The sequence below is a fragment of the Formica exsecta genome, unplaced genomic scaffold (genome assembly GCF_003651465.1).
Source record: "Formica exsecta isolate Colony F162 unplaced genomic scaffold, ASM365146v1 scaffold34, whole genome shotgun sequence".
Classification (NCBI taxonomy): Eukaryota; Metazoa; Arthropoda; class Insecta; order Hymenoptera; family Formicidae; genus Formica; species Formica exsecta.
In genome coordinates, this window is record NW_021850653.1 from 476,324 (window position 1) to 502,662 (window position 26,339).

A 26,339-nucleotide genomic window follows, 5' to 3' on the forward strand; every position below is an offset into this window, starting at 1 on the left:
CTTCGGTCCTTCGCGCTCGAGTTTGACCCACCTGCGACGACTACGAACGGCGGACACGCCTCCTTTAAAAGAGACAATAATCGTGCCCGGTTGATGCTCGCGGCGAACGAAACTACTCGAACTAACGAGGAGCACTGTTCCTCCTTTTGGCTCATTCTAGATTATCGATTTTGTCATCTATGTTGAATGATACGTAGAATTATCAATATTTGCTGCGAGGAAATTGTTAAGATTTATTTATGATTATTAAAAATACGACTAACTTGTTGCCGATCTGTGCTACAGTCAAAGTCTAGGTAGACAAAATATTGATTAAAAATTAGGCAATAAATTATAATGGAAAATTAATTTTTTTTTTTTTTTTTTTTTTTTATGCAGTAGATTTTGTAAACTAAATATTCTTCACAAATCTCTTCTTTTTTGAGGTGTGAAAACTAAAGAAATTAACGTTGAAGTAAATTACAGTTTATTTCGCCGAGATATATTTTTCTACGGTCTGCGTTTCGGTCCGAAATTTATCCTAGGTAACGACAAAGATCGTTAGTACGCTGCATCTTTGTCGTTGTCGAGGCATGTTACGTGACGAACTGCACCCGGTAACTTTCTAATACATTCTTACGCATGTTGGCGAACAGTAGGTGGATGGTAGCGGGTAAGGCGGATCCGGAAATGCCGAAGAGGATGTACATACATCCGGACTCGCCCAGCAGCGGCGAACAGTGGATGCAGAAGGTCGTGAGCTTCCACAAACTCAAGCTCACCAACAACATCAGCGACAAGCACGGCTTTGTAAGTACTGTACGTAACGCCAACCAAACAATTACTTACTTACTAGCTACTCTTTAAGCTTACTTTTTTGGTTTGCAATTAATCGCTAATTTTTGGATCAACCTGGAACGCGCTCACACGACAGGCCGATTCAAAATGTGAAACGATCGTAATCGAATGTACATGCATGCGACATTCTTTGCGATGCTTTTCACAACGATGACGAATTTTTATATTCAGCTAGAATTTTACCAAAAATAAAATATACTCGTTTAAATATAACATTTTCACATAGAATATTAGCGCAGAAAAACATCAGTAGAGCTAATGCTTTCCTATGTAACAGATTTATTTAGTATACGATTTGAGAATTTTATCGGTATACCGGTAAATTTTTTTGTGTCCGAATAATAATCCCCACGTTAATCGTATACTAGCAAAGAGGCCGGAGGATTCGCGAGAAACCGGAAACGGAGCAGTCGCGTTCCTTCACAACGGCCCTGAAAGATTCTGTCAGGCGCGCGCGATCGGATTTCCGCGCGGATACCTTAACCGCAGCGTAATCCCCGGATTAAGTTATCGCGATGGATTTCGCCGTCAAGTAGTTTCGCCTGCTTCCCTTCCCCCGCTTCGCGCGTTCCTCTTATTCGTCTTCTTCTCTATTAGCCTCGGCCGCTTGTTCCCTCGACCCCTTTGGCTCTCATTCTCTCTTTCTCTCTCTCTCTCTCTTGTCTTTTCTTTCTCTGACACAAGGGTGCGCGGAAGCTAGCATTAACTAAAGAAGAAGCCCGCTCCCCTCTCCCTTTCTGCGGCCATGGTGGCTCTGTCTCTTTTTCTCTACCTCGTTCTTTTTCTTTTTTGCGAATCCTTTTTGCGGCCAACCCGTCGGCGCCCTTTGAAGGATCTTGCATCGCTGGCTCGTGAAATCTAGTCCTCCTTACCCAGAGCTCACCGATGTCAATGGCTGGCTGTCGCGCAGTGCGTGGCAGACCGACCTTTGTTAAGACCACTCTCCTACCTCCTCCTCCCGTTTCTTCCCTTCTCATCTCCTTTCTCTCTCGGCGTCTATCCCTCTCCTTCTCGTAAACACTCGCGTAAACACGTCTACGCGCCAGGTGAAGGAAGAAAAGTGGACGAATAGCCATGAGAGAGCGAGCGAGATGAATGTATGAGGGAAATCGAAAAAGTAAGCGAGGAAGATAGAGGGAGAGAGAAGAGAAGGAGGGGGGCTAGATAGAAAGAACGAGAAGGAACAGCGGGCAGATTGTCGTCGAAAAGTAATGTGGCCACGACATTATGCATGGTTCACCTACATCGTGTGACAGGGCAGCGGGCGTGCGTCTCTTCCGTCCTTAAGGACCCTTTCCCTCTCTCTCTCTCTCTCTCTCTCTTTCTCGGAGTAATGTAGAGAGATCGGATCCAGTTTGTGCACGAGCCCAGAAAATGCCTCTCGAAAAAACCCCCCCCGAACCCCTTTCTCGCGTCGCGGCTAATAGACGACGACCCTTTTCACCTGGCCCAACCCTTTCCAGATTTACGAAAGATCTGGTCCAGGAGAGGGTTCTTTGAAGGATTATGTATTTTTTCACGCTATCTCAAAAGCGAGTCTGTAAGAGCGATCTCATATGGATACGGTGGAGTACACACTTATTGAAAAAGCGAGTATATGATTATTTACTGACGTGGAATATGAAAGATACGTTTATTTAATTTTATTTTTTAGAGCATGCACTAAATTTAAAAAAATGAACATAAGTGCAAGAATAACGCAAATATTATTGACAATTCTAAATTTGGACATATATTAAGACCGACACATTATATTATATTATCATTTTTAAAAAGTTAATACTTAATTAAAGATTTATAATAATAATAAACAGGATTGCGATTTTTTGCTACTTACGCAAATCCATTAGACCATTAGTAGAGCGTGTAGAGAGTTGTTATGAGTTAAGTTTAAAGATGCATCTTGAGATTTGACTTCAAGTTTAACCCTAATTTCCGCCGAGGTTTAACCCTCTTCTGATTATCCTACTTAGCGAAGGCAAAGGTCTGAGAGGGAAAAGCAAAAAAGAAAAAAAATTAGCGCAAACACCTCGGAATCCTCTCGAGTCTAATCTCGGCGTCTTGAGGGAAACGGGGAGGGGGAAGAAGAGATGACGACGCACCGGGCCCCTTTGTCGGGAAATCCTGGCGTGGCAAACAAAAACGAGACACTGCCGAGTCACGGCCCTTCGGGATGTCTTCGAGGGCGGAGGGCCTAGGTCCGCGAGTAAATATCGGTGAAAGGCCGTCAAGGACCGCAAACAGGACATTGACGGTACGCCACGAGAGACATCCCGTCGTGGCGACAACAGCGGCTGAAAGAACCTCGTTGCTCCCGTTTTAAAGTGACACCGCGTGCGCTTCCTCAGACGCTAGTAAGCATTAGGCGTGGGAATGTTTGACAGGATGAAAGCGCGGGGCGGACCCGATTTTAAATGGAAGCCGGGATATACGTGGCTTCATGATACGTCACATATATTCCATTATTAATTAACGAAAATATAATGATCTAAGCGTATATCAAAAATATGACGGAAAATAAATAAAATTTATTTGCATAAAAATAAGTACAATTTAGAGATCTCTTTCTTTCTTTCTTTCTTTCAATATAGACGTTGATATAAATGCATTATATGCATCATATGCATTGCCGCCTTTAAATTATCGTTACATATCATTTACATATTGCATATTATCGTTTACATATCAAATATTATATATATTTTCAATTTTTTAACTAGCCCTGGGCGCAATCCGGTGGCAACTCTCCGCCACAGTTTATTATTGTCGATGCGATCGTTTCTTTTTTTTGTGGTTGAATCATGTTATCGTCATTATGGCTCGCCACTAATGAAATAGTTCAATTTGGTAATCGAACCTTCTCGCCGCGGGACACTCGAAATACTGGAAATACTGGAATCGCGACCTTCCTCCACGTTACTAAAGATCGTTTTCTCGATTCACTCGCAAAAACGTTTCTCTCGCTTCGTTCTCACCTTTCGACAAAATACTTGTAGCTATATCGAGCAAAGAATTATTTATATGTCAGCCTATCGAAGCGGTATTTATTACAAAGTATCCAAAGTCTTATCAAATCTGATGTTTTTTTTTTTTATCGATGTATTCAATAGCCGACTTTCTTGTCGACACGCGTGCATAATTCTTGCGGAAATATAATGAGAGGAATACTAAGCTCTTCCCTATTCAAAGAAATGAATTTTGCTTGACTCGGAGACATCAATGGAATAATAATCTACAACATCTTTCACATTTTGCCTTCCTTCTTCCTTTCGTCTAATATCCACGTTCAACGCGACTCACATCCGCTGAACGCAATATTGACGAATTGTTCGGCGAAGATACAGCCGAGAAACTATTTTGTAGGCGCGAAATTTCAGTATCTCTCGATACGTGCTCGACATATCGCTCGGAATTCCGTTCGAAATCAATTTCCAATTTTCGCCCGATAGCAGCGCATGCACAGGGGCATTCATGTCCGCGCGTCCGCGCGCGGGAAAAAAAGCATCGAGAAAACGAGGGGAAGGATTCCTTTTCCAATTTTGCGAAAAAAATTAAAACGGAGAACAATCGGTCTGTCGACCGAAACTCGATCAAATGTGCCTCGCAGCTTTAATTATCCAGCGCCCAACGGCGGAGCTTACAGAAGCACGGTCGAGCGGCGCTCGTGATTTGTTTAGTAATGGATACGTGTAGCTATAGCGGTGTTCGTTAGTTGACATTCAACGATAGACTGATACGGGATGCAGCTTATCCGAGAGATTTTTGCCTCGCGATATTTACGTTTCATAAGAGCGGACGGCTACATTCTTAAATCATATCTAGAACGATTCTCCCTCACGTTTACGATATAATTGCTCACTACGTAAACTTTGATCATTTGCTAAGAAAATAATAATCGCGAATACACGCGTATGATTGAGGGAGCGCGCGATTCTTGTAACGCAGCTTACGCATTTAGTACATGCGTATTGACGCAGCATGCAAATAGGACACGCGGTCCGCAAGCCGCAACACGCGCGCATACATCGAATACGCACGGAATAGTATCACGGTTCGCGGTCAGGATATTAGATCGTCGCTTCGCGACGCGACGCGACGCGGCGCGGCTCGTTGCGTGCGTCGCGTGCGTCGCGTGCACGCATACACGCATGCTCGTTCATTACTGCGGCATCGCGTGTCCTGAGCCCGAGGCGTCGTGCGTGTAAGCTTCGACGGTGGCTCGCGGGGGCCATTTTACTGTCCGTCGTGCGAGGAACACCGATTCGATACGTGTCGCGGACATTAAAGTTCGCTGCGATCTATCAGATGGAGATTAGTCACGAGAATCGCAACGAGATTGCGCACGTTTATACCGCGAGCGTTTTGCGTCGTCCGCGCGCGGAAATGTAGGCGATTGTTCGGAGAACACGCGTGAGATGTTTGTACCGGGTGTCCATTCCCTGGAAAAACATGGAAAACCTGGAATTCTCAGGGATTTCTTTTGTATCGTCGCGTGCACGCATACACGCATGCTCGTTCATTACTGCGGCATCGCGTGTCCTGAGCCCGAGGCGTCGTGCGTGTAAGCTTCGACGGTGGCTCGCGGGGGCCATTTTACTGTCCGTCGTGCGAGGAACACCGATTCGATACGTGTCGCGGACATTAAAGTTCGCTGCGATCTATCAGATGGAGATTAGTCACGAGAATCGCAACGAGATTGCGCACGTTTATACCGCGAGCGTTTTGCGTCGTCCGCGCGCGGAAATGTAGGCGATTGTTCGGAGAACACGCGTGAGATGTTTGTACCGGGTGTCCATTCCCTGGAAAAACATGGAAAACCTGGAATTCTCAGGGATTTCTTTTGTATCTGGAAAAATCAGGGAATTTTCGTGGAATTTTATTTTTATTGTAATTTTTGGTCATCAGAATTTAGCATTAAAAAACGCATACGAAAAAAAATTTATTTAGAAAGCGAATAAAATTTAGATATTCGTATTTCGTGTATATCTGATACATAATTTTATTTATTGCGCGCAAAATCTTGATTTGTAGAGAGATTAAGCGAGATTGTCGATAATTATATCTCAAATTGATCCAGACGAAACGAATACCTTAATGCTTGTCGGTGTATCCCCGGTGTATCAAAGCCCTCTCTCTTTATACATAGTCGCGAAATCGCCATCAATGAGACCGCATTTATATTCGTGTTCACACGCCGTTGAGACGATTACGATCGTCGCGACTCTTGCAATTTGCGCAAGTCTGAAGAGATCGTTCCGGTTTTATAGGTACGTATTTTGTCATTATTTATGGCGTATAAACTGGCGTTTAATATTCTCCGCAAGTATGTGTCCCGATAACGCCGCGTATCCCTTCGCCGTGCATCACGTTGGGATCCGTGTTGCTTTGTTCTCGGCGCCGCTCGTACTTATCTAATTATCGGCGAATTGTATCCTTTGCGTGCTCCGCGCAGATGCGTACATTTTGTGCCTCGGGTTTTGCAAGTTTATTAATATAACTCACGACTTGCCCGCTTTTACTACCAGCAATTCGCATCCTTTGCCTTCAATTTTATCGTTTCTCTTATTTACATAGCGATAAACTTCCGTCGAATGTTTGTTCGGTGAATGGACTAGAAAATATCGCGTGTTAACCGTAAATAATAAATAACAAATGATGATATCAAGTTGATGATATACATTTTCCCGTACATCTGTCTTGCATTTAATTTTCGATAGCAGAAAAATCTCGAGAATTTATATAGAAGAATTGTCCACATTTGTGCTTTTTCTTCATTTGTGACTATTATTGGGATATTTTGAATAATATTAAACTAATACTTTTACGTAAATTTCAGTTTTCGTATTTCGAGAATAAGTAGCACTAAGTGAACTCGCGTCACGCCTGTCTTGTTTAGATCCATTGAAAAAAAAAAAAAAAAAAAAAAAAAAAAAAAAAAAAAAAAAGAAATGAAAGAAAAAGGAGCTCGCGCTACGCATGCTCGGGCATTACTAAATCATTTGCTCGCGGCTACGTTTCGCACGCACTCTGCAAATTTCCCTTGGGGTTCGCCCTCCGGTAACAATCGAGCGTGAATTCTACTACGAATTCTACTCGATACGACAAGAAAAGAGACCCCGCTTCGCGCATTATCGTCTCGGAGACTGATATTTAGCTGCGGTCGAGAGAAAATTTCTTACGATTGTTTTGTCTTCCGGTGTGTAACCCTCTTGTCTCTCTCTCTCTCACCGATCGTGTTGTACATCGTATCAATTTTGTAGCCGCTGCTAAAGGCGTGTCGGTGTAAATTCCTGAATCCTTAATGAAGCAACACGGACACCCGTAATAACTAAGTTAAATCTCTTGGCGTGATCGAAAGATGTATATCGAAAATGTACCGTCTCACTCTCGCGGCCCAACCCTATACTTTCGACGTCGCATACCGCTCGTTTGCCCGGCTTCAACGTTTACTTAAGACACCCCGAATTAATGAGAACCCTGACGCGCGCGCGTTCATTTGCAGCTTTGCGGCGGGCTGATTGGCCCACGTTGACCTATCTCTTAAAATTTTATGGTTCCCGAGAAACCCCGGAGGAAATGACGTGGCAAAGGCGCACTACGCATGTCCGTCCGTATTTGCGAACGTCGAGAGGAGAGGATTAAACGGCGATTAACGATCGTGCATTCCGTATCAAGACATCATCGTGTATCATCCGCGGCAGCCGGGTACGCGAGGACTTACCTGGGCAATTTGCGTGTGTCGAGCGAGAAACGGGCGTGGAATCCGGTCGAGCCGCCACGGTGGCTTCTGATCGTTATAATAAATGGGATAATGACATAACGGGCGCGCCGCAGGATCGAGAGCGCGCCCGGATCCTAACATCGTAATTATTACTTTCGGCTCGCCCGCCCGGCCTTCTTCCCCCTATGTGTTTCCTCGCAAATATTTTTTTCCGCGAGAAGATGCGTTACACGAAATCACACATTGTTAGAAATATCTCTCCTCAAACGATTATGAGAAGACAATGATAGTCTATGTTTTGTAACAAAACGATATTCCTTTACGGAATGGATAATCCTTACGTACGGATGCGTGAACGTATGCGGATAAATAACTTGCAAAATTGATCGTACACTCATCTCTTGTTTTTCCTCACTTTTAAAATCTTTATTTAATAAAGCTAAACTTTCTTTTACTCGCAGTGCATTGGTTTATTAATACGCCGGGTGAAAACTTGAAGAAGGAAATAGACACTGTGATAATACGATAGTTGCGATATTTGCACGTAAGTGTGCTAGTTGATGAGTGAAGAGGCGTTTGCCAACTGTCGGTTACTTCCTGCTCTATTCATCAACTTATTTTCTTCTGTACAATGCTTCTGAATAATATAAGTTCGATGAACTCTAAAGTACAATGTAAAAAGATCAATATGAGATACTTCAATATGAAGAGAGCATAAGTAAGTAATAGATAAATATGTCTATGCACGTAGAAAAAATGAAAATTAGATACTAATCGTTAACGCGTAGATTCTAAGATATAAAAGAAACTTATAAAAATTCCAATAACGCGACGCATATGAAGAGTATGTATATCGTATTAAACAAAGAGTAAGATTGCGATTATTTCACGGTGAAATGTGATACGAGGGCGATAATCCGTCTGTTATCTCCTTTTTCGCACCACCTCTATGCCCACGCTAATTAACAGCTCTCCTTCCCATCATGTGTTAATCAACCTCCGCATAGGCCGCACTTGTATGCCGAACGACTAACCAACCGCCTTCCATTTTTTCCGTTTTAATGCCGGTACGGCATTTCGCGCAGGTGGCACTTGGCGGGAAATTTAGCGAGCCACTCGTGGCGAGAGATCGCTGGGAAATCGCGACGCGGATTTTATCACCGCTAAATTGGAATTGCGAGCACCGCGAGTGTTTCTTATCGCACACGGAACGGAATAATTAAACGAGACGAATCGGTAAAGGAACTGAAGTACGTTAGTCTATCCGAGATCTCTTATCGCGAGATTAACATGTCTTGAAATCAAGCCACTGAATCAATCTTAGTTTTGATAAATTTTTTACGGAAAGTATCAAATTTTAAATTTCAGGTTACTGCTCACGCTGCATGTTTCCAAGAGAGATATACGTATAGTATGCAAATCGAATAAAGATCAATTACGAAAATATATATGCTCAGTTTATAGGATTGCAAGATGTCGATAATATATCATATAAACAGTTTTATCCTTAATATGCATAACGAAAATAAATCTCTTGAAAGAGATATCTGTCTCCCAGCCCCTTTTTCTCATATTTTTGCTCTCGTATCTTCTCTATTATTCTTCTTATTTTCCGCTCTTGTTGAACGCCATTTTTCCGCGCTTTAATATTCAATTTGTAGGTCGTTACACGGATACGTCACGCACCTGTCGCGTTTCCGAGTGAAAATTTCACGAGCGAAGGCACGCAGTTGCTTTCGGGTTCGCCTAGTTTCGCAGCTGTCATTGTTCTTCCGAGTCGGCGATTTCTTCGCGAAGAAGTCATATCTTAGCTCGAACGCTTAAGTCCGAGCGCGCCGCAAGCGTGACAGCTGTCACTCAGCGGGCATACATCATCCACGAGGTTGGTATATTATTCCAACCAGCGGCATTCATTTCGCAAGGTCGATTATTTCGCGCGCACGTGTGTGTGTGTGTGTGTATGTGTGTGTCGGTACTTATCGTTCAGACCGTTCTAACAGCGAGATAGACCAGCCATTCTACTTGCAGTAATCAAATCGAATCGATGAATTTTTTACGGTTCGCGTTACCAATGGCATTAAATAATCAAACGTTTTACGGGATTCCTCGCGTAATCGCATATGTAGATCAATGCGCAAATTCGGTATCACACCAATCATTGATCGGGCTTCACCGTAAATTATTAATTATTCGCGTAATCTCGTTATTTCATACGTTACTCTCACATATTTGATGACATCTTTATTTTTCATTTTCAAAACGAGACGAATAATATATGAAAAGCCGTTACCGCGATCGTCATTGTTATAATTACATATTTGATTAACTTGGCGTGGAATAGAATCATCGATTAAATTAGAGTCAGATGGAAAGACGCGCGGGAGCCTCGCGGCATTTACGTCCCGATTTCGCCGATGGAGACGAGGTCGTGAGAGGAAACCATAAATTGATCTTGACGAAAAGAGACGAGAGTTCCGGGCGAGGTTGAAACGAGATAGGAACGAATTTCGTTGGGGTCACCGATGGATTTCCACGGTAAGCTCTCTCTTTCACTCCTCTTGCGTGTATACGTGGGATAGGGTGCCGAAGGGCGCACGGGGAGATAGAGTAGGTTGGTTTAATAGAATCGAACAGGCAGTAAGGCGATCCCAAACGATCTGTCTTTTGCTGCTGAACGGCCCAATCGAAACCCTCCTGGCGACGTCTGACGCGACATTTCCTCACCCCTGCCCCTTAACATTGGCAAACAACCCTCGTACAATGTCCCTAACGGACGTCCGCGCCCTCGCCATCCGAAAGTGATGGATTCCTCGTGATACTTCTTGTAGCAGGGCGAAAGATGGCGACGATATAGATGCTAGTTCTAATTCAGAACACGACATTTCTATTTCTCCAGTATAAGAAAGAAAACGTTTAAACATTTATAAGAAAGAACGTTCAAAATATGCAAGAATATAGAAGATATTTGAGACATCCATACACATTTATGTCTACTGATGGACGACCTCTTATTGTTAGTTGAAAACGAAATGCTTCGATTTTCCTCGAGTATGAAAAAGAAAACGTCTGAAATATTGAAAAGGAGAAAAAAACGGTCAAGAGTATGAAAGAGTATGGAAGCTATCTGTAAAAGAATCTAACACACATACATACAAATTCATATCTGCTTTATGTATATATTTATTGACGTTACTTATCAACGAGATCAAAATTAATGATGTTATTAACATCGGGATGCTTCCGCATCGATGACACTCTGTAAACTTATTTTCTTTGCCGAGCTGAGAAGCGGCGGCTCGAGAAGAGAAAATTCGGAAGATAAAAAGGACGTTAACGAAGCACGGTGGAAAAAAGCGGGAAGGGAAAACGGTGTATTCTTATTCTTGGTGGGTAGTTTCACGGCATTACCACCGCGTTTGCTCGCCGTTTTTTCCGCGGTTAGACATCGCGCGAGGTAGAGGAGTAGCAAAGAAAGTAAAATTAAAAGGTACGCTGTACCGCGGCGCGGAAGTTTGGCTGACAAGCGTGGTTTAAATAAAAAGCACAGTTTTCCTTGCCGAGAGAGAGACTTCCTCTGCCCCAAATGAGCGTTTTTCCGTTTCCGCCGACGAGACTCGCGACGGAGAAGAAACGAGAACAACGTGCGGTTATTGTTCGCACGAATAGCAATTTTCGAATTTTCCCCGATGTTGCTGCGTGCGTCTTTCGAGCTCGCTGATTTCACCCTGAGAGCAGCAAGCCCGAGTTGAAAGCAAATTACAATTTAAAACTTTAATTGTAACAAAATTCGTAACGCATTCACACTTGTATTTTAGTATTAATTAATTTTTACTTTATATTTCTTTTTTGAGACGCGCAAATATTGAATATGCTTGCGGGTGCAGGACGCTCTCTCTTTCTCTCTCTCTCTCTCTCTTTTTTCCTTTTCGAAAAACGCTAGAAATCAAGTTAGAAAAAAAGAGGTAGAGAGTTATTTTGTGCATATGTCGGCGATATCCAGCCGAATAATTGCGCACGGCGAATCAGATTATTCGCCGTATCTCTCTGTTGAAATTCGCCATTTTCGCAGAACGACGAAATAAACGTCGCGCGGCAGGCGAATTTTCCGCGCGGTACCCCGTGAAATGTTCGGCACCAGCCGGCCGCGGAATATCATTTCCACGATCTTACCGGAGGCGAAGTGAATTTTGTCGGCATTTTCTCTGAGGGCAACTGAGGGGGTGGGAGAACATGCTCTCTCTTTTTTTTGTTTCGAATTTTTCCATTTGCTCTGTTGCAAACGCGGACGAGTGTCCACTCCGTTCCCACGTGCGCGTGAGCGCGCGTTATAGGGGTGTGTCGAATCCCGAGTTTCGTGGCAAATTGAAAAAAAAAAAAAAAAAAAAAAAAAAAATTGAACACCACCCGGCCGTTGAGCGCTCTCTTTTTCTCTGCCCTTCTCTCTCTCTATTGTCATTCCATTAAAAAATACCGGCGGCGACGGTCGGCGTTGCGTTGCGTTGCGTTGCGTTGCATTCCTCGTGCATCCCTGCGCGCACGCGAATGCATGTTGAATGCATCTAGCGTATACGCGCAATTTTCTCTCTCGTACGCGTAAAGCCGGCCCAGCACAGACGATATATTACGCGCATATTTACTCGTCAAGTATTTGACAGCTCGTGACAAACGTTCTGGGAAACGTGATGTGTCTTGATGTGATAAAATGCGATATAATGTAAAGTAGAATCGATTAGTACGCATTATATTCCGTTGTTGTACAGTAAAATACATGACCTTATTCTTATTGTACTTATTTTATCACATGTTAATACGAGTAAATTAGAAAAATAGAAAAGATTATCAATGAGAATGATATACGCCTGAAATCATCGGAATGAAATATTTGTTCTGAAAAAAAAAAAAAAATTTTTTTGGAAATTAATCTCGCATAGATGCATTGTTAAATTAAGCCGTTCTTTTGTATTTCGTTCTTCTGATTGTCGAGCAATGGTCGATTTTTCACGCAAACGCGCGTGAAGGACGCATAAATGTACATGCATGTCCGTGACGAACAGACGAATTATTACGTAACACATACACGCATATACCACCGCATGAAATTATATCACACGTTTTAACTAAACTCGAGATTGGATTGTTTAATGGTTGGATAAGAGATATCCACGTATAATATTTCCCATGTTGCTACAACACTTGCTCGTCGACATAGATGTAAAAAAGGATTTGTCGAGTCGCTCAGCTCTGATTGCGGCTAATCAACGCGATACAAGTTTTTCTGTTTAACTTTAACTTCAAGTTTCCTCAAGAGAGAGCTTCCCCTTGTTTCCTCTGCAAAACTCACATTTACAATCAAAATTTAACATCTTATTTTAAATCGCGAGTATAATCGAAGGTTACTTTTGGAAATCTCCGTGACGAAAAGTAGCGTACGTTATTCACGAACCGAGAAACGATTCTTTTTGGCCCTTCGTCCCTTCCTTTTCCCGATGCCGAGGACAGACGACTGCGGAAGCCCGTGAAGGGCTCCGCCATGCAGTTTGTCCTACATACGCGCTCCGTTCATGTGTGCACGCGCACGCACGGGCAGATGTGAGCGCATGTGAATGACGCACGCATCAGCAGACGCGCGCACACTTATGTATCTGCACGTACGTGCGTATATTGCGAGTATATATAGAGCTGTCGTCGTCGTCGTCTCGTCGTGAAGGAGCATACGCGCATATCGGGTGAAGCAAGTCGAAGGGCGTTTCTAGAGGCGGTCGTCGTCCCCACCAGAACGGGGAATATTACGCGGTAAAGGGGCACGGAGAGGGAGCATATAGCATATCGTATATCCTGGTGGAAGGGCCGCGTCCCTCCCCGGCGACGAAAATGTCCAGAACAGGCTTTTATGTGTGCGCGCGCGCGCGCGCGCTGCGGATGCATCACGAACGAGAAAGGGAGGCAGAGGGATACCGCATAGATCTGATCGATTAATTCACTAATGGATGAACGAGATGTCTGATGACTTATGTCTAATATCTCTGAAATCGATTCTACTTTTTTTTTTTTTTTAAACGCATTCTGAAAACTTAAAAATCATGGAATACTAAAATTTTTGGGATTACTTTTACAAACTTGCAGGATTCACGAAGCAAATCTCGAAAAATGGAGCAACTAATTCATTTATATTTCGTAATCTTTCTCAAGATATATAAAAGAAATATAAACCTCTCTTGGTTTTTTTTTTTTTATTTAATATAAGAAACGAAAATAAGAAAAATATTAAAATTTTCTCATGATTTTGCCTTATTGAACGTTTTCGTTTCTCTCTTCCGTATCCTGCGCATAGTTTCGAAAGTTTGGCACACTCCGAGTGTTAGTGCGTCACGGCAGCGCGATGTTGTCAGAGGGTAAATATTAATTAGCGTTACTCCGTGTTCATTTTGTTCCCTGCGCGGTGCAGCGTTAACCCGAATAAACACATTTTCGCCCGGCAGGCAATCGCACCTTCCGGGATTTCGACTGTCGCGAATAATTAAACGGCGGCGTCGAGTCTGGAAATTGTCTATAGTCACTGCGAATTATAATGTCACCATTCTTCCTGGAAAAATATAACGGCGGAGGTGGGAAAATGTACAAAGTATAAAGAAACGTTCAACAACATAAACAGAAGCGATTATCATGTTCGCGTAATTTGGTTCCTTTGTAATTTATCGGGAAATGGAAATTATTCGTACACGTATATATTAAAACAGAATAAAATAATGCGAATAAAAGACAAATGTGTTTTTTATCCTTATCTCATCGCCGATCGGCTTTTCCATCGATTATCGTTATTATCGACCTTTGCGCTGTCGCGTTGTTTTTACGTCGCGCCAATAAATGTCATATTTATTGAACAATTTATCACTTTACGACGCATCGGCTTCGTTTCTTCTTGAACTGGCTGTCATTAAAGCTTAACGAGTCTATAATTACTTACAAGTTGTGTGCCGTTTTAGCAAGCGTGCTGGAACAGCGAATCAGTTAAAAGTGACAGTGCTGAACGATGTAAAAATTGCGTTCGATTTCACGATTAGAAAGCTCAATGAACGCGTAGAATAAAAATATTCTGGCGCGCGCGAGAATGGACGACGATTTTATCGGCTCGATAAAAACATTTGCAGTTTCCGATAGGTTGAACGAAATATTATCACGCGATATATTTGAATTGTTCCCGTTTTGCAATCGATCTCGGTAACCGTAGGCCATGTGCGCGGTTCCATTCTGTATTTACATTTAAAATTACAGCGGCGAAATTGGTCGTTGTGTAGAGGAAAAGAGCAACCCCAAAAAATTGATGCGATAAAACGAATGCGCCCTTTTTTTTTACAGAGAACGTGTGGTCGATAAAAAATAGAGGAATAGATGTCGCACACGCTTTAAAAAAAAGGGGGAAAAAGGAATGATAGTGACAGAATAGCAAACTGAAAATCCACGAGGTTGCTGCACAGGTTGCAGTTACATTTAACTATTTAGTCTTTCTTTTCTCTGTGACATAAGTAAAATGTTGAAGAATTATACGTGATTAATCTATGAAATAGAGATTATTTTTCTGAATAATTTTAATTTTTTTAAAGGTTTGAAAATTATATGTGTTTTTTTATACTACGTTATGTGTATGAATAATTCTGTATACATTACAATTCTTTTATGAAAGATTATGAACGCTAATTCTTTTTTAATTAAAGTCTTATTTGACTGTACATTCGCGCGTTTCAATGGATGCGTGCTTTTAATTAATGAAATGGATATATACTTGGTTTACGCGACATCAGTGTTAGATAAGCTCAAAGAAGAGCAACGAACACGGCAAGTTCTGTCTTCTATGGCAACGCAATGACACTGTTGTAAAATAAAAAGGGAGAGTCGGAAGAAAAGTAACGAGAAGAAGCAGCCCTCTGTCGCTCGCCGTCGCCGTCGAAGCATAAGATCGAACAAGACTCTTTTCGTCTCTGTTTGATGCCGACTAAACCGGCGCGACATCGCGAAAACCGTGACACGGTCTTTTGCTTTTTTCGTGGCGGCAATGTTTGGTTGCCGCCCTCGCGTTGCTCAACGTCATCCTCGATTAACGATCGCTATATCTTGCGCAAACAATTAACACCTTGTACGGATTCGAGAGCCTCTTACGCTGAAAAAATCAGCGTCAGATCGCAAAATTTTTTAAATGTAATGTAGAAAATATCGATGTGTGTGCAAAAAGATTTTAATGATTTGATTTATAATAAACCGTCAGATTAAAATTAGATCGTAAGAAAAAAATATTTTAGAAGAGCCAGGTAGGGGGGGGGGCAGACATTCGAGTCTGAGTGGTTTTTGTGTCTCACAGTAGCCACCGATAATTACCAGAGATAAGTGAAATCGAAAGGTCATTTTTTAGACTAACCGCCGAACAAAGGAAGGGACGCATGGAAAATTAGAAAAGAAAAAGGGCGAACGTTTCTTAAAAGCTTCCGATAACGATGACAATTTTCGGACGTTTGGAAAAACTTTACCGCGCTTAAATGGTTTAATTATGGACGTTGCGCGCGCGCGCGCGCGCGAACGAATCGATTGCTAAATGCTTGACAGTCACTCTATGATTCTCGTAAAAAAATTCTCAGAGATTCTGCAAGAAATTACAGTAAACCAATTTTTGTCACGAAACATTTTCAAGCGACGTTTCATCGCAAGAGATTCGCAAGGGATTCTCTCTCCCTTCGGTCCGTTCGCTTGCCAGCGATTTTTTGCTGATTTATGTCGCGGCGCGAAGATCATTCCGGCAAACTCGTCCTGAGACATCCATCGTCCCTGTTGTCCTTCTGCGAGAGAGGTTGTTACGCGAAGCAACCAGGAGTAATAACCGTTAGACGATCCTCAACTATCTCGAAATTACTGGCCGCGCCACTTTTCTATCGTCGCCGTGGGCAACGCGGTTTCTCGCAACCCATTCTCATTTTTCCCATTAATCTCCCTTGTCCCTTGGACTGAAATTTTATGAGCTTCGAAGAGATTGTTCGCACTTTTTGCCTCGCCTCGCGCCGGTGCTCGTCCGCGCGACCACTCGATCGGCCAGGAAGTTGTAATTATCCGATACGAGGCCGAGCTCGCGGGAGATAGAGGTAATCGTGGACCACCATGTGAAAGGTGGTTCGGGAGATCGTCGAATCCCTACCTAGTTATAGTCGGCTTAGATATTCGTCCGCGATCGGTTAATAGAAACTGGCGCAACGCTCGTTAGTGATAAAAGCAGTCATGATCGTGACTTCATCATTAAATAGCATACCGATCCCCTTATCTAAATATACGGTGGCTTTGTACTCGTATACTGGGCGTCCCGGAACCACTTTTCAATTTTACAGAGATCGGAACTATAATATATATTGTAATTTCTAATTTTATTAGCTGTTATTTTTTTAATATCAATATATCAATATGTCGCGTAATTTATAAAAGGGATCAATTCTTTTTGGGATAACGCTAATTTTGTGAAGATATCGAAAAAATATATTTTTAGAATTTTTAGAGAGATATTACATTATATAGAAGTATATTTCTAGAAAAATTGCCATGTAACTATAATATACAAGATACACGCCTCGTTCGCTCGCGTTTCGCGAGCTTACACCTCAGGTTATCGCCGTGCATGCGAAAGGAAAGTGCGCGTTACATCGTGCTCGGATAATGCACAAAAAGAGGGAATTGCAGAGTATCGAGCTACCCAAAGTATACGGTTATACGTGGCGCAAATGCGGTTCGCGGTAGCAAACGGTTCGCCGCGCTGCCGCTGCTAAAGCGTAGGTAGGTACCTACACATCGAGCTATATAGCTGATTCTTGATTCCGCGAATGTAATTTTCCTGACAAAGGAAAGTACTCGAAAAAGGGTGAAATACCGACGTATTTCCCTCAACATGGATTTAAAGGGGCAAAACACGCATCGCACTTTTATAATTAATTGTCATAGTAGCGAATCTTCGAATACGAAGACGATAATGAAGATTTAAGAATTTAAATTTATTGATAATATTTTAATATTAAATTTATAATTTTAGGCGAATTTAATTAAAACATCATTCTTATTTTATTGCTTGATTAATTGGTGATGACGAATAATTTCTCCGATATGTTAAGAAGCCGAAAGAAATCTGACTTTCTACAATAAATTTGGCAAATACGTTAGAAACAAAAGATTTGCCTGATGAAACTTAAACGATGCAAGGGGCGAGTTCTCCCATCCGTTCTGTTTCTACAGAACGCTTTTGGTGTACCTGCCCGAAGCAATCTAGAAAACGGTGATCCATTCATAACCCACAGACGCCTGTGGCTAATCGTGGGTCCGTGGCGCCAACCACGACAGTCATCAATTTCGTAGGAAATCGCCCGTCAATTTTGTATTTTGACGTGGGTCCAGCCCAACGGTGTGTCATCTCTCAAAGTTCATTGATAACATTCTTCGTTCTCCTGCATATTTTACGCGTGCGCGCTCGAAAAGTTTCTTTCTGCATCCCCTTGTTTTCGAAGCGTCTGACGAAATGCATAATCTAAGAGCTCGACAACTATAATGATTATGTCTACATTGGTAGAATGCGATTTCAGAATTGATGTTTTGAACCTTGGCATATTTTATGAACGCGTGTAGAGAAAAGAGATTCTTTAAAATTTTTAAGAATTTTTATTTTTTTTACTAACTCTTTTATTTATTCGCGCGATTTTGTAAAATTTTTGAAGAAACCTTACACGAAAAAATGTTCATCATAATTTAACTTTTTTAGAACAAGGACAAGAGATGATTATAGTTAATCAAAAGGCAATCAATATTCATTCAAGACTAACCACACATATGTATTCACAATTACATACATATAGCGCTTGCACGTAGGTATTACAATATTACTCATCTTTTTTTTTTCCCAGAATCTTAACGAATTTCATGGAGAAGCAATTCGCGCGCACGCACACACACACACATGTTAGATGGGACAGAAATTGGAGGCAATTTTCGCCAATTCCGAATAATTCACGGGGCGTGGAGCAGCCTGATGCGTTTCAGATGCGGGGGAGCACGCGAATAAATAATATCAAAGTAGGAAAAGAGAAGGAGAACGACATATGGCTCGTGTACTGATTGGAAAGCGCGATAAAGGTCTATCGAGGTTCTATCGTATTACGGGGAACTATCTCTTACGGGGCTTTTATGGGGTACATCGACACCGAGACATGCTTAAGAGAGAAAGAGAGAGAGAGAAAAAGAAAAAGAATCCTTATCACCGGAATAACGCGCATACGCCGATATCCCACGATACAGTGATCGCTGGATGAGTCACTAGACGAGTATTCCGCTCGCATCGACACCGAGACATGCTTAAGAGAGAAAGAGAGAGAGAGAGAGAAAAAGAAAAAGAATCCTTACCACCGGAATAACGCGCATACGCCGATATCCCACGATACAGTGATCGCTGGATGAGTCACTAGACGAGTATTCCGCTCGTGTATCGTCTAAGAGAGTACCGGTACTCGGCCGCTGCTTTAATAGCCCAACATTTAATGTGCCGCTCGCGTTTGGCAGGCTAAATACCGGTACTTAGGAAAGGAGCTTACCATACGTGCGGATTCTGCGTAAAAGAGAGAGAGAGAGAGAGAGCCAACATTTACTCGCGTTTGGCAGGCTAAATACCGGTACTTAGGAAAGGAGCTTACCATACGTGCGGATTCTGCGTAAAAGAGAGAGAGAGAGAGAGAAAAGTAGCGCGTAGCGTTTTTTTCAGTCATTCGAATCGCATCGAATCGTTCTCGTTTCTAGACCCGGAATTTTCAATGCGCATCGCGAATGGGCGAGATGATAAGTGAGCTTCATCTCCATTACCGCCAATCATTATACTTCGACGTATTTCCATATTGATTTGTTAGATACGACACAGTATCGTGTTTCAGGCACGTATCTACCTGGGTGAATATACTCCCGCTGTGGGTGAGGGGCCCCTGTGGGAAAAAAGATTCCCGTCAGAAGGGGGGTTGCCGTCTCGTTACTTCTTTTTCGACGAGCACTCCGGGTACCTTCCCCCTTTTTCCGACTCTGCCATGCGTTTCCCGACGATCGTTACCGCCAATTCGCGTTTGTTGTTTCAAGTGATTTTAATTAGGAAGGAATTGGTGAGACTCGTGCGTTGTCCACCAAACACGATGTAACGCGCGTCTGGCTTTTGCAGTTAGAAATTGATGCGTTTTCATCAATCTCGATATCGGTTAATTTAAATTCTCATTTACGCCGGCGTTGAAAATAATCGCATAGCTATCGGAAAGAATTGACGTTGCTCAGGTCATAATAATAGCAAATTCCAGAGCAATGTGTAGTGGATTATCGGAATTTTATATGTATATGATCTCCGAAATAGCGTAACGTAAATTACTTTTATAAGAATATAATAGGGAGATCGATTGGAATATTCTAAAAATTATACAACGATCGAGTTTCGTAAGCGTTCACCACCTTAAACGTATTGTTACTTTCGATAAAATTATGCATATCCTATATAAAACCAAAGTCCTTAATCGCTATCACGATTTTACGATATTTTAATTTCTATGACATAGCATTAGATCGTTATTTTGCACAATGTTGTACGCGTTCCATCTGATTGTACAAGTATACATACATACAGAAAAATGTAATATTGTATTTTTTATCCCATTCTATATGTAATAATCACTCTTTGTGTAAATATCATAATTTCGAACTTTTCATTTCCGGATTTTCGATTTCCGCCGATAGTCGCTGTGTACATAATGGACCACCGCTTGAAAAAAAAAAAAAGAAAAAAAAAAGATAAAACGGGGAAACTTTTTAAAAGGTATCGTAAGGTAGTTTCCGACACGTCATTATTGCAACAACGCGTACTGCTCGTTTGAGGCGAGAAGTAGAGGCGACGACGAGCGGTAGCCGACCGGGATTTAAAGGAATGTCAGGTCACGGAGACGACGCTTTATCGCCTTGCCAGGCGGCGCGATGAAAGGCCGCGCCTTATCTACGGGATGTCCCGGCCTCTATCTCTACGCGGTAAAGGATTCCCGTGTTCCTTCCGAGATAGATCTTATTTATGTAGGCCCTTTCTCGGCTACCGATTAAATCGACGTACGCGTCTCCGCTGCTGCCGTTGCTGCCGCTGTCCCCCAGGTATCCAGATCCCGTTTCCGTCTTCCAGGAAAGACGGCGCGCCGCGCGAATAGTTTAGCCCGGAGAATCCTGGAATCGAGTCTACGAATTCCTCTCGTAACGTGGCCACGAATAAAAGTGCCGCCCGTATCACGAGAACGCGAGCACCGATTGGGAACGCGTTTTGCACAACCGTTTGGTATCCTCGATATAGTTCCGTGTGATGAATTATGGTCACATGGTTCTATTGAAACTTTGCGAGATATATTGTCAACGGATGTGAATGTTACAAAGTCTAAAGTTAATTTTATAGACAAACTAAAAGATGGGCTAAAACATATATATATATATATATGTATATACCTCTTTTGTGCACGAAACAAAAAAGTTATGTCACAATAATAAGATTAGTTGACCATTTCTCAAAAAGATAAGTATCGATTTCCTACACGAAAAAACAAATATTTCGATAGACCATCGTATAAAGTGTGTGACTCAAACTCTCTTTATCTTCGTTTATTTACTACAAAAGATCGCTTTATCATTTTATAAGCCATGACAATACGTCCTCGATAATATATTGTGAGATTTTATGTAAATGTTTCTCTTTGACGACAATACATGTGTCAGACATTATTTCTCAGTAAGCGATACTCGGGAAATGACCGACACCAAACTTTGCGAGATATATTGTCAACGGATGTGAATGTTACAAAGTCTAAAGTTAATCTTTTGTGCACGAAACAAAAAAGTTATGTTACAATAATAAGATTAGTTGACCATTTCTCAAAAAGATAAGTATCGATTTCCTACACGAAAAAACAAATATTTCGATAGACCATCGTATAAAGTGTGTGACTCAAACTCTCTTTATCTTCGTTTATTTACTACAAAAGATCGCTTTATCATTTTATAAGCCATGACAATACGTCCTCGATAATATATTGTGAGATTTTATGTAAATGTTTCTCTTTGACGACAATACATGTGTCAGACATTATTTCTCAGTAAGCGATGCTCGGGAAATGACCGACACCGTAACGCCTATAGTTTTCAACATCATCATCTGCATAAAAGTTTTCTTTAATATTTGCTTACGTATATTTACACTTCTGTTTCATCTATAGTTACTGAAGTTTTCATCGCGTGCATTTTGTTTTACCCTTTCTTCCTTGTGTGTGATAAATATATAAAGATGCAATTTATATTGCTTACTGACAGCTTATGTCTGTACATACTACTTCAACTTATTTTAAACAAACACAGACAAACAATATAAAATAGGGAGACTAAAGCAAAATGATGTATCTTTGCGATAAATGCGTACTTTGATGGTAACTTAATACTTTACATATGTTTCTCCTTTCGTCAATAATACGATCATCTTTGAAAGATATACTAAAAGAAGACGAATTATACGATAGATTATATATTATGTTCTATCAAAAATCGTACATCCTATATCATTAATTAAAAATCGAAAGATTGTTGTAATAGAATGTTAAATTAGAATTCCGGCCCGAAATGACCGACGAATGAAATTTTCACGACGATAGGCGCAGGAGTAAAGTCGTTTCTCCAAGGTCTCGGAACCCCCAACGTGATATTCGTTCTATCGCGAGACTTAACTTCGTTCTTTTGGTTCGTCTGCCTCCTGTTCTTCCATCTCTTCTTCCTTCTCCTCTTCCATAGCTCGTTGTATACCTGGTCGCGGCTAGTTAAGGGCCGGCCGAAACTTGAAACAGTTAAAACAAAGCCTCGCGACCGAGATAGCTCGAAGGATCCGAGAAAGAAAGAGAGACAGAGAGAGAGAGAGAGAGAGAGAGAGAGGAGTAGAAATCGGAGGCTGGTCGCCCAGAGCTAAGCCGGTGAGCTCATCTAAATCACAAATCTCAGCCTCCATCAGCACACCTCCAGCGATAGAGAGTCCACGGTTAATAACCGTCCCGGTGTGTCGGTGTGCTGCGAGTCCGTCGCGAGTTTTGACGCGACTTAGTGTTGGTGCCTCGTCGCGGCTTCGTCGCGCCTCCTGCACTCGCCAGGAAAGAGAAGAGAGAAGGAAGGCACGCGCGCGCGTGTTGGTGAGCGGTCACGGATACAAGCAGGTTAGTGCCGGGTAGTAATATCGTAGCTCCTCTCTCACGGACACGCTCGTCGGGTCTTTTTTCTCGTATTGGTAACCACGGACCCCCTGCGACATGGCGCCAGGGTGCTCCGCCTTCCTCCGAGGCGTTCACGATCGCGCGCCCATAACCCCCTGTCGTGGTCGTCGTGCAAGTCCCTCGGTCACCTGAAACGCCGGTCGGCCGTCCTGACTTGGCTTACCACATCGCTACACCGTGTCGATGGAAATTTACACGGGCTTTTTTACATAATTCTGGCAGATTTAATCAGCTTCGTCGCTAGTCGGTCCCTTCCTCCCCTTCCCGCTTCAATTAGTTATCTTTTTATGCGCTTGCTTTGATAAAAAGCAACCTAATATAGTAATATTTTGGGGGTTCATTTCGTGATAGAAATAACGCCAAATTCTTGTCCGGCGCAAGTAGATATATACGAAAAGAATATACGATTTTCTGGTCAAAATTAGAGATATATATATATATATATATATACACGTGTTTTTAAATTAAAAGATGTTTTATAAATAAACTTGTCTCTTTTTTTCTTTTTAAATAATAATAATAAAGAAATCATTATGTAATTTCAATACATAATTCTAACATATTTTCTAAATTTAAATCTATTCCGACGTGCCTAATGTTATCGACAGATTTTTCGAATAACCGGTCGAATTCTCGAATTCTTCGCCATATCATGCGATACCGTGCCAATCTTAACGGCCCGATTATCCACCGTTTGCATACGAAATACCGGCGCATGGAAGGCAAGGCGTACGTTATGGCGCTCGCGAAGGTTACAGGTTGAAAACACTTGGTCCGTCATACTTATTCAAAGTGGAAGATTCCCTAGCCTCTGGGCGACTTCCCCCGAGTCGGCGGTCGCACCTGAAGGCTCTTCGTAAGTGCGAGTACCATATTATAGCCGGCTATAATAACGAACGCGGTGGTTCCGCACGAACGTTAGCTTCCTCCCGCGCCGCCCCCGACCCGCTCTTGCTCTATATATGCACGCCGTAGGATCGGCAACTCGCGGCTCATCTCACATGCACTTGCAAATTCGTCGTGGATACTTATAACTACGTTATACCCGTCGCGGATCGAGCTTCAACCTGCTATTCCCAAGGAGCGTTTTATCGTGCACCTACGGCGACTATTATTGAGTATCTTGTCTTGTATAGATTCGCCCTCTTCCTCGTTGCATCTCAATTGAATTCTGTGTAACGAAACAGGATTCTGAAAAAGAACGACGATATCCAACGTTGGTTCGCGCGAGATAATTACGTAGATTTTCCTGGGATTTTGCGAGCTCCCTTTTCTAGCCTCGCGAAGCTGAATAAAAAAATTTCAGTGGGACGAATCGCAGTATCGTCCGCGATGCGTGAAAAACGCGCACGTAATCCTCGGCGCTTTACGGGGGTCCGGACGTGCGCCAACTCCATTAAATACGCACTGTGGACCGAGGCCAACCGTCACTAGCGCCCCTCATCTCCGATCCCGCAGATCGGTCTAACTCTATAAGAAAACGCGAAAGAAGATCTGCCGTCACGGAGGAGCAAAAGAGAGAAAGAAAACACGACATCTTTGTTTGGTGAAGGCTCGGGGTGGCCCAGGCTTCGTCGGCCCGTTAGGGTGGTCGAGGGGGAGACCCCGTAGATGAGGGGTTTTGGAGGTTAAACAAACATGTGATTACCGACTGCCTACAGCTGGCTACATTATATCTGCCTACCAAGGTAACCATCTATCGCCTCTCTCTCCTTCTGTTTCTCTCTCCCTTCATCTCTTTTTCTCTCTCTCGTGTCTCTCCGAATCCATCATCCGGGGTTCTCTCTGCCAAGTCTTTCTCTCTTTCTTATTCCTCGTACCTTCTTTCTTTCGTCTTTCTCGAGCATCGTCGTTCATACCCAGGGCAGTCTGGAGAAAAAGAGAAAGAGAGGGAAATAGAGGAGGCAGCGAACCGTGGCCAGAGGCTATATAGCACGCCATCATCTTCCGTGGAAGATGAAGGAGAAGGAAGAGAAGGAGGAGGAACCGGAGCCTCGGGAGAAGAAGGGAGACGTATCTGTCTTTTTGAGTAGCCACCTAAGGAACGATCTCTACCTGTGGCCGACGAATAGACTATTTTCAACCTGTACGTTGTCCCTCTTTTTCTGACGATTAATTTCCTGTTTCCAGAAAAACCATTCTTTTACGCGTCGTACTCGTCACATAATACCGATATAATGTATATATAACACACGTCTCTAGCCAAATTTCAAAATTTCTACATATTTTGGTAATTACATGATTTTAAATTAAATTGTTAATTCAGTAACGTCCCGTACAATAATTATAAATTATATTATCTAAGGTTTTCACAAGAAATGTAATTTAAATAGTACATCGCCAACGAGATAGAACGAATAAAAGCAAAATATTACACTACACATAAATTATAGGTACATACATATAGATATTTTATAAAAATATATTTATTTTTTGAGGCATTTATTTTCCATGTATCATCAGGGATCTTCACGTATTCCCAAGTAATAAAATCACGCTTATCGTACTCGATCGCATTTAACGCTAATTACAGCAAAATCTGTCATTCCTACGCGCGCGTCTCATTAAGAAATGCTGGCAGCCCCACGGGCAGCGTAAATCTCGTCATTATGTCTTGCATTTTCTTGACGAAACTGCGAGGTTCTTCGGGACGCGTGAAGTGGCTGCGGCTCGAGCAGCGGCCGTTTAATTACTTTGCGGCACGTACATCTACCGCGTGCACAAACACACATACATGCGCGCGCGCGCGCGCGCGCGGAATCGCGCTCGCTCGCACACAAGCCTATGTGGCATATCGCCACACGTACGTTCGCATCTCGTAGTCGGCATTGCAAAAGTGCAGCCTTTGATGCACGTGACGGTGAACGCTTACACGTGTCCGCCCTTTTTACTGAAGTCTCAAGAAAGCTTCTCGCGCGAATCCGCCTCTGACCGCCTTTAGTTTCTTTTGCAAACTTTCGAGATGATAATACCTGTCTCTCAATAATTGTCGTATATTTCGTAAAAATATTTTCTTAAATTTTATATGAATGCCTTTTATGGCTTAATGTGATACGCTGCATTATTTTTAATTAAAAATTCATTCGAGTTTGTGTGTTATTACAAAAGTACTGTAGATTTGAAAGACATTTCTTCTTTCTCTTCATCTTTATATACCATTTACTAGATATTTCTATAAAATAAATGGCAGTGATAGTCTAATAACTCTATTCTCGATTAAATAGAAATTCCCACGAATTAATCGATCGTCGTCTCTGTCTCAGGCCATATTGAAAAATGAGTTGAAATGATAAAACGCAGTCTGAAGGGCCAGCGGTGTCGGCGACGAGAGAGAAGATTCAAAGTAGGGGGACCACGTAGGACGCGCTTAATGGGTCCGCTTCGTCGGGACGGCTTCCTGCTTAACGCCGAACCACTCGCCCACGTCCGCTCGTTCCACGCAATTCCAGGTCGTTCCTTCTTTC

General features: G+C 42.4%; 1 protein-coding gene across 1 annotated transcript in view; it reads left to right on the forward strand.

The window, feature by feature from the left end:
* LOC115238453 (optomotor-blind protein) overlaps nucleotides 1-26,339 on the forward strand; it is a 91,331-nt gene that overhangs the window by 33,303 nt on the left and 31,689 nt on the right. The window contains exon 4 of the mRNA XM_029812301.1: nucleotides 636-798. Coding sequence (XP_029668161.1) covers nucleotides 636-798 — 163 coding nt within the window. The remainder of the gene's footprint in view (nucleotides 1-635; nucleotides 799-26,339) is intronic.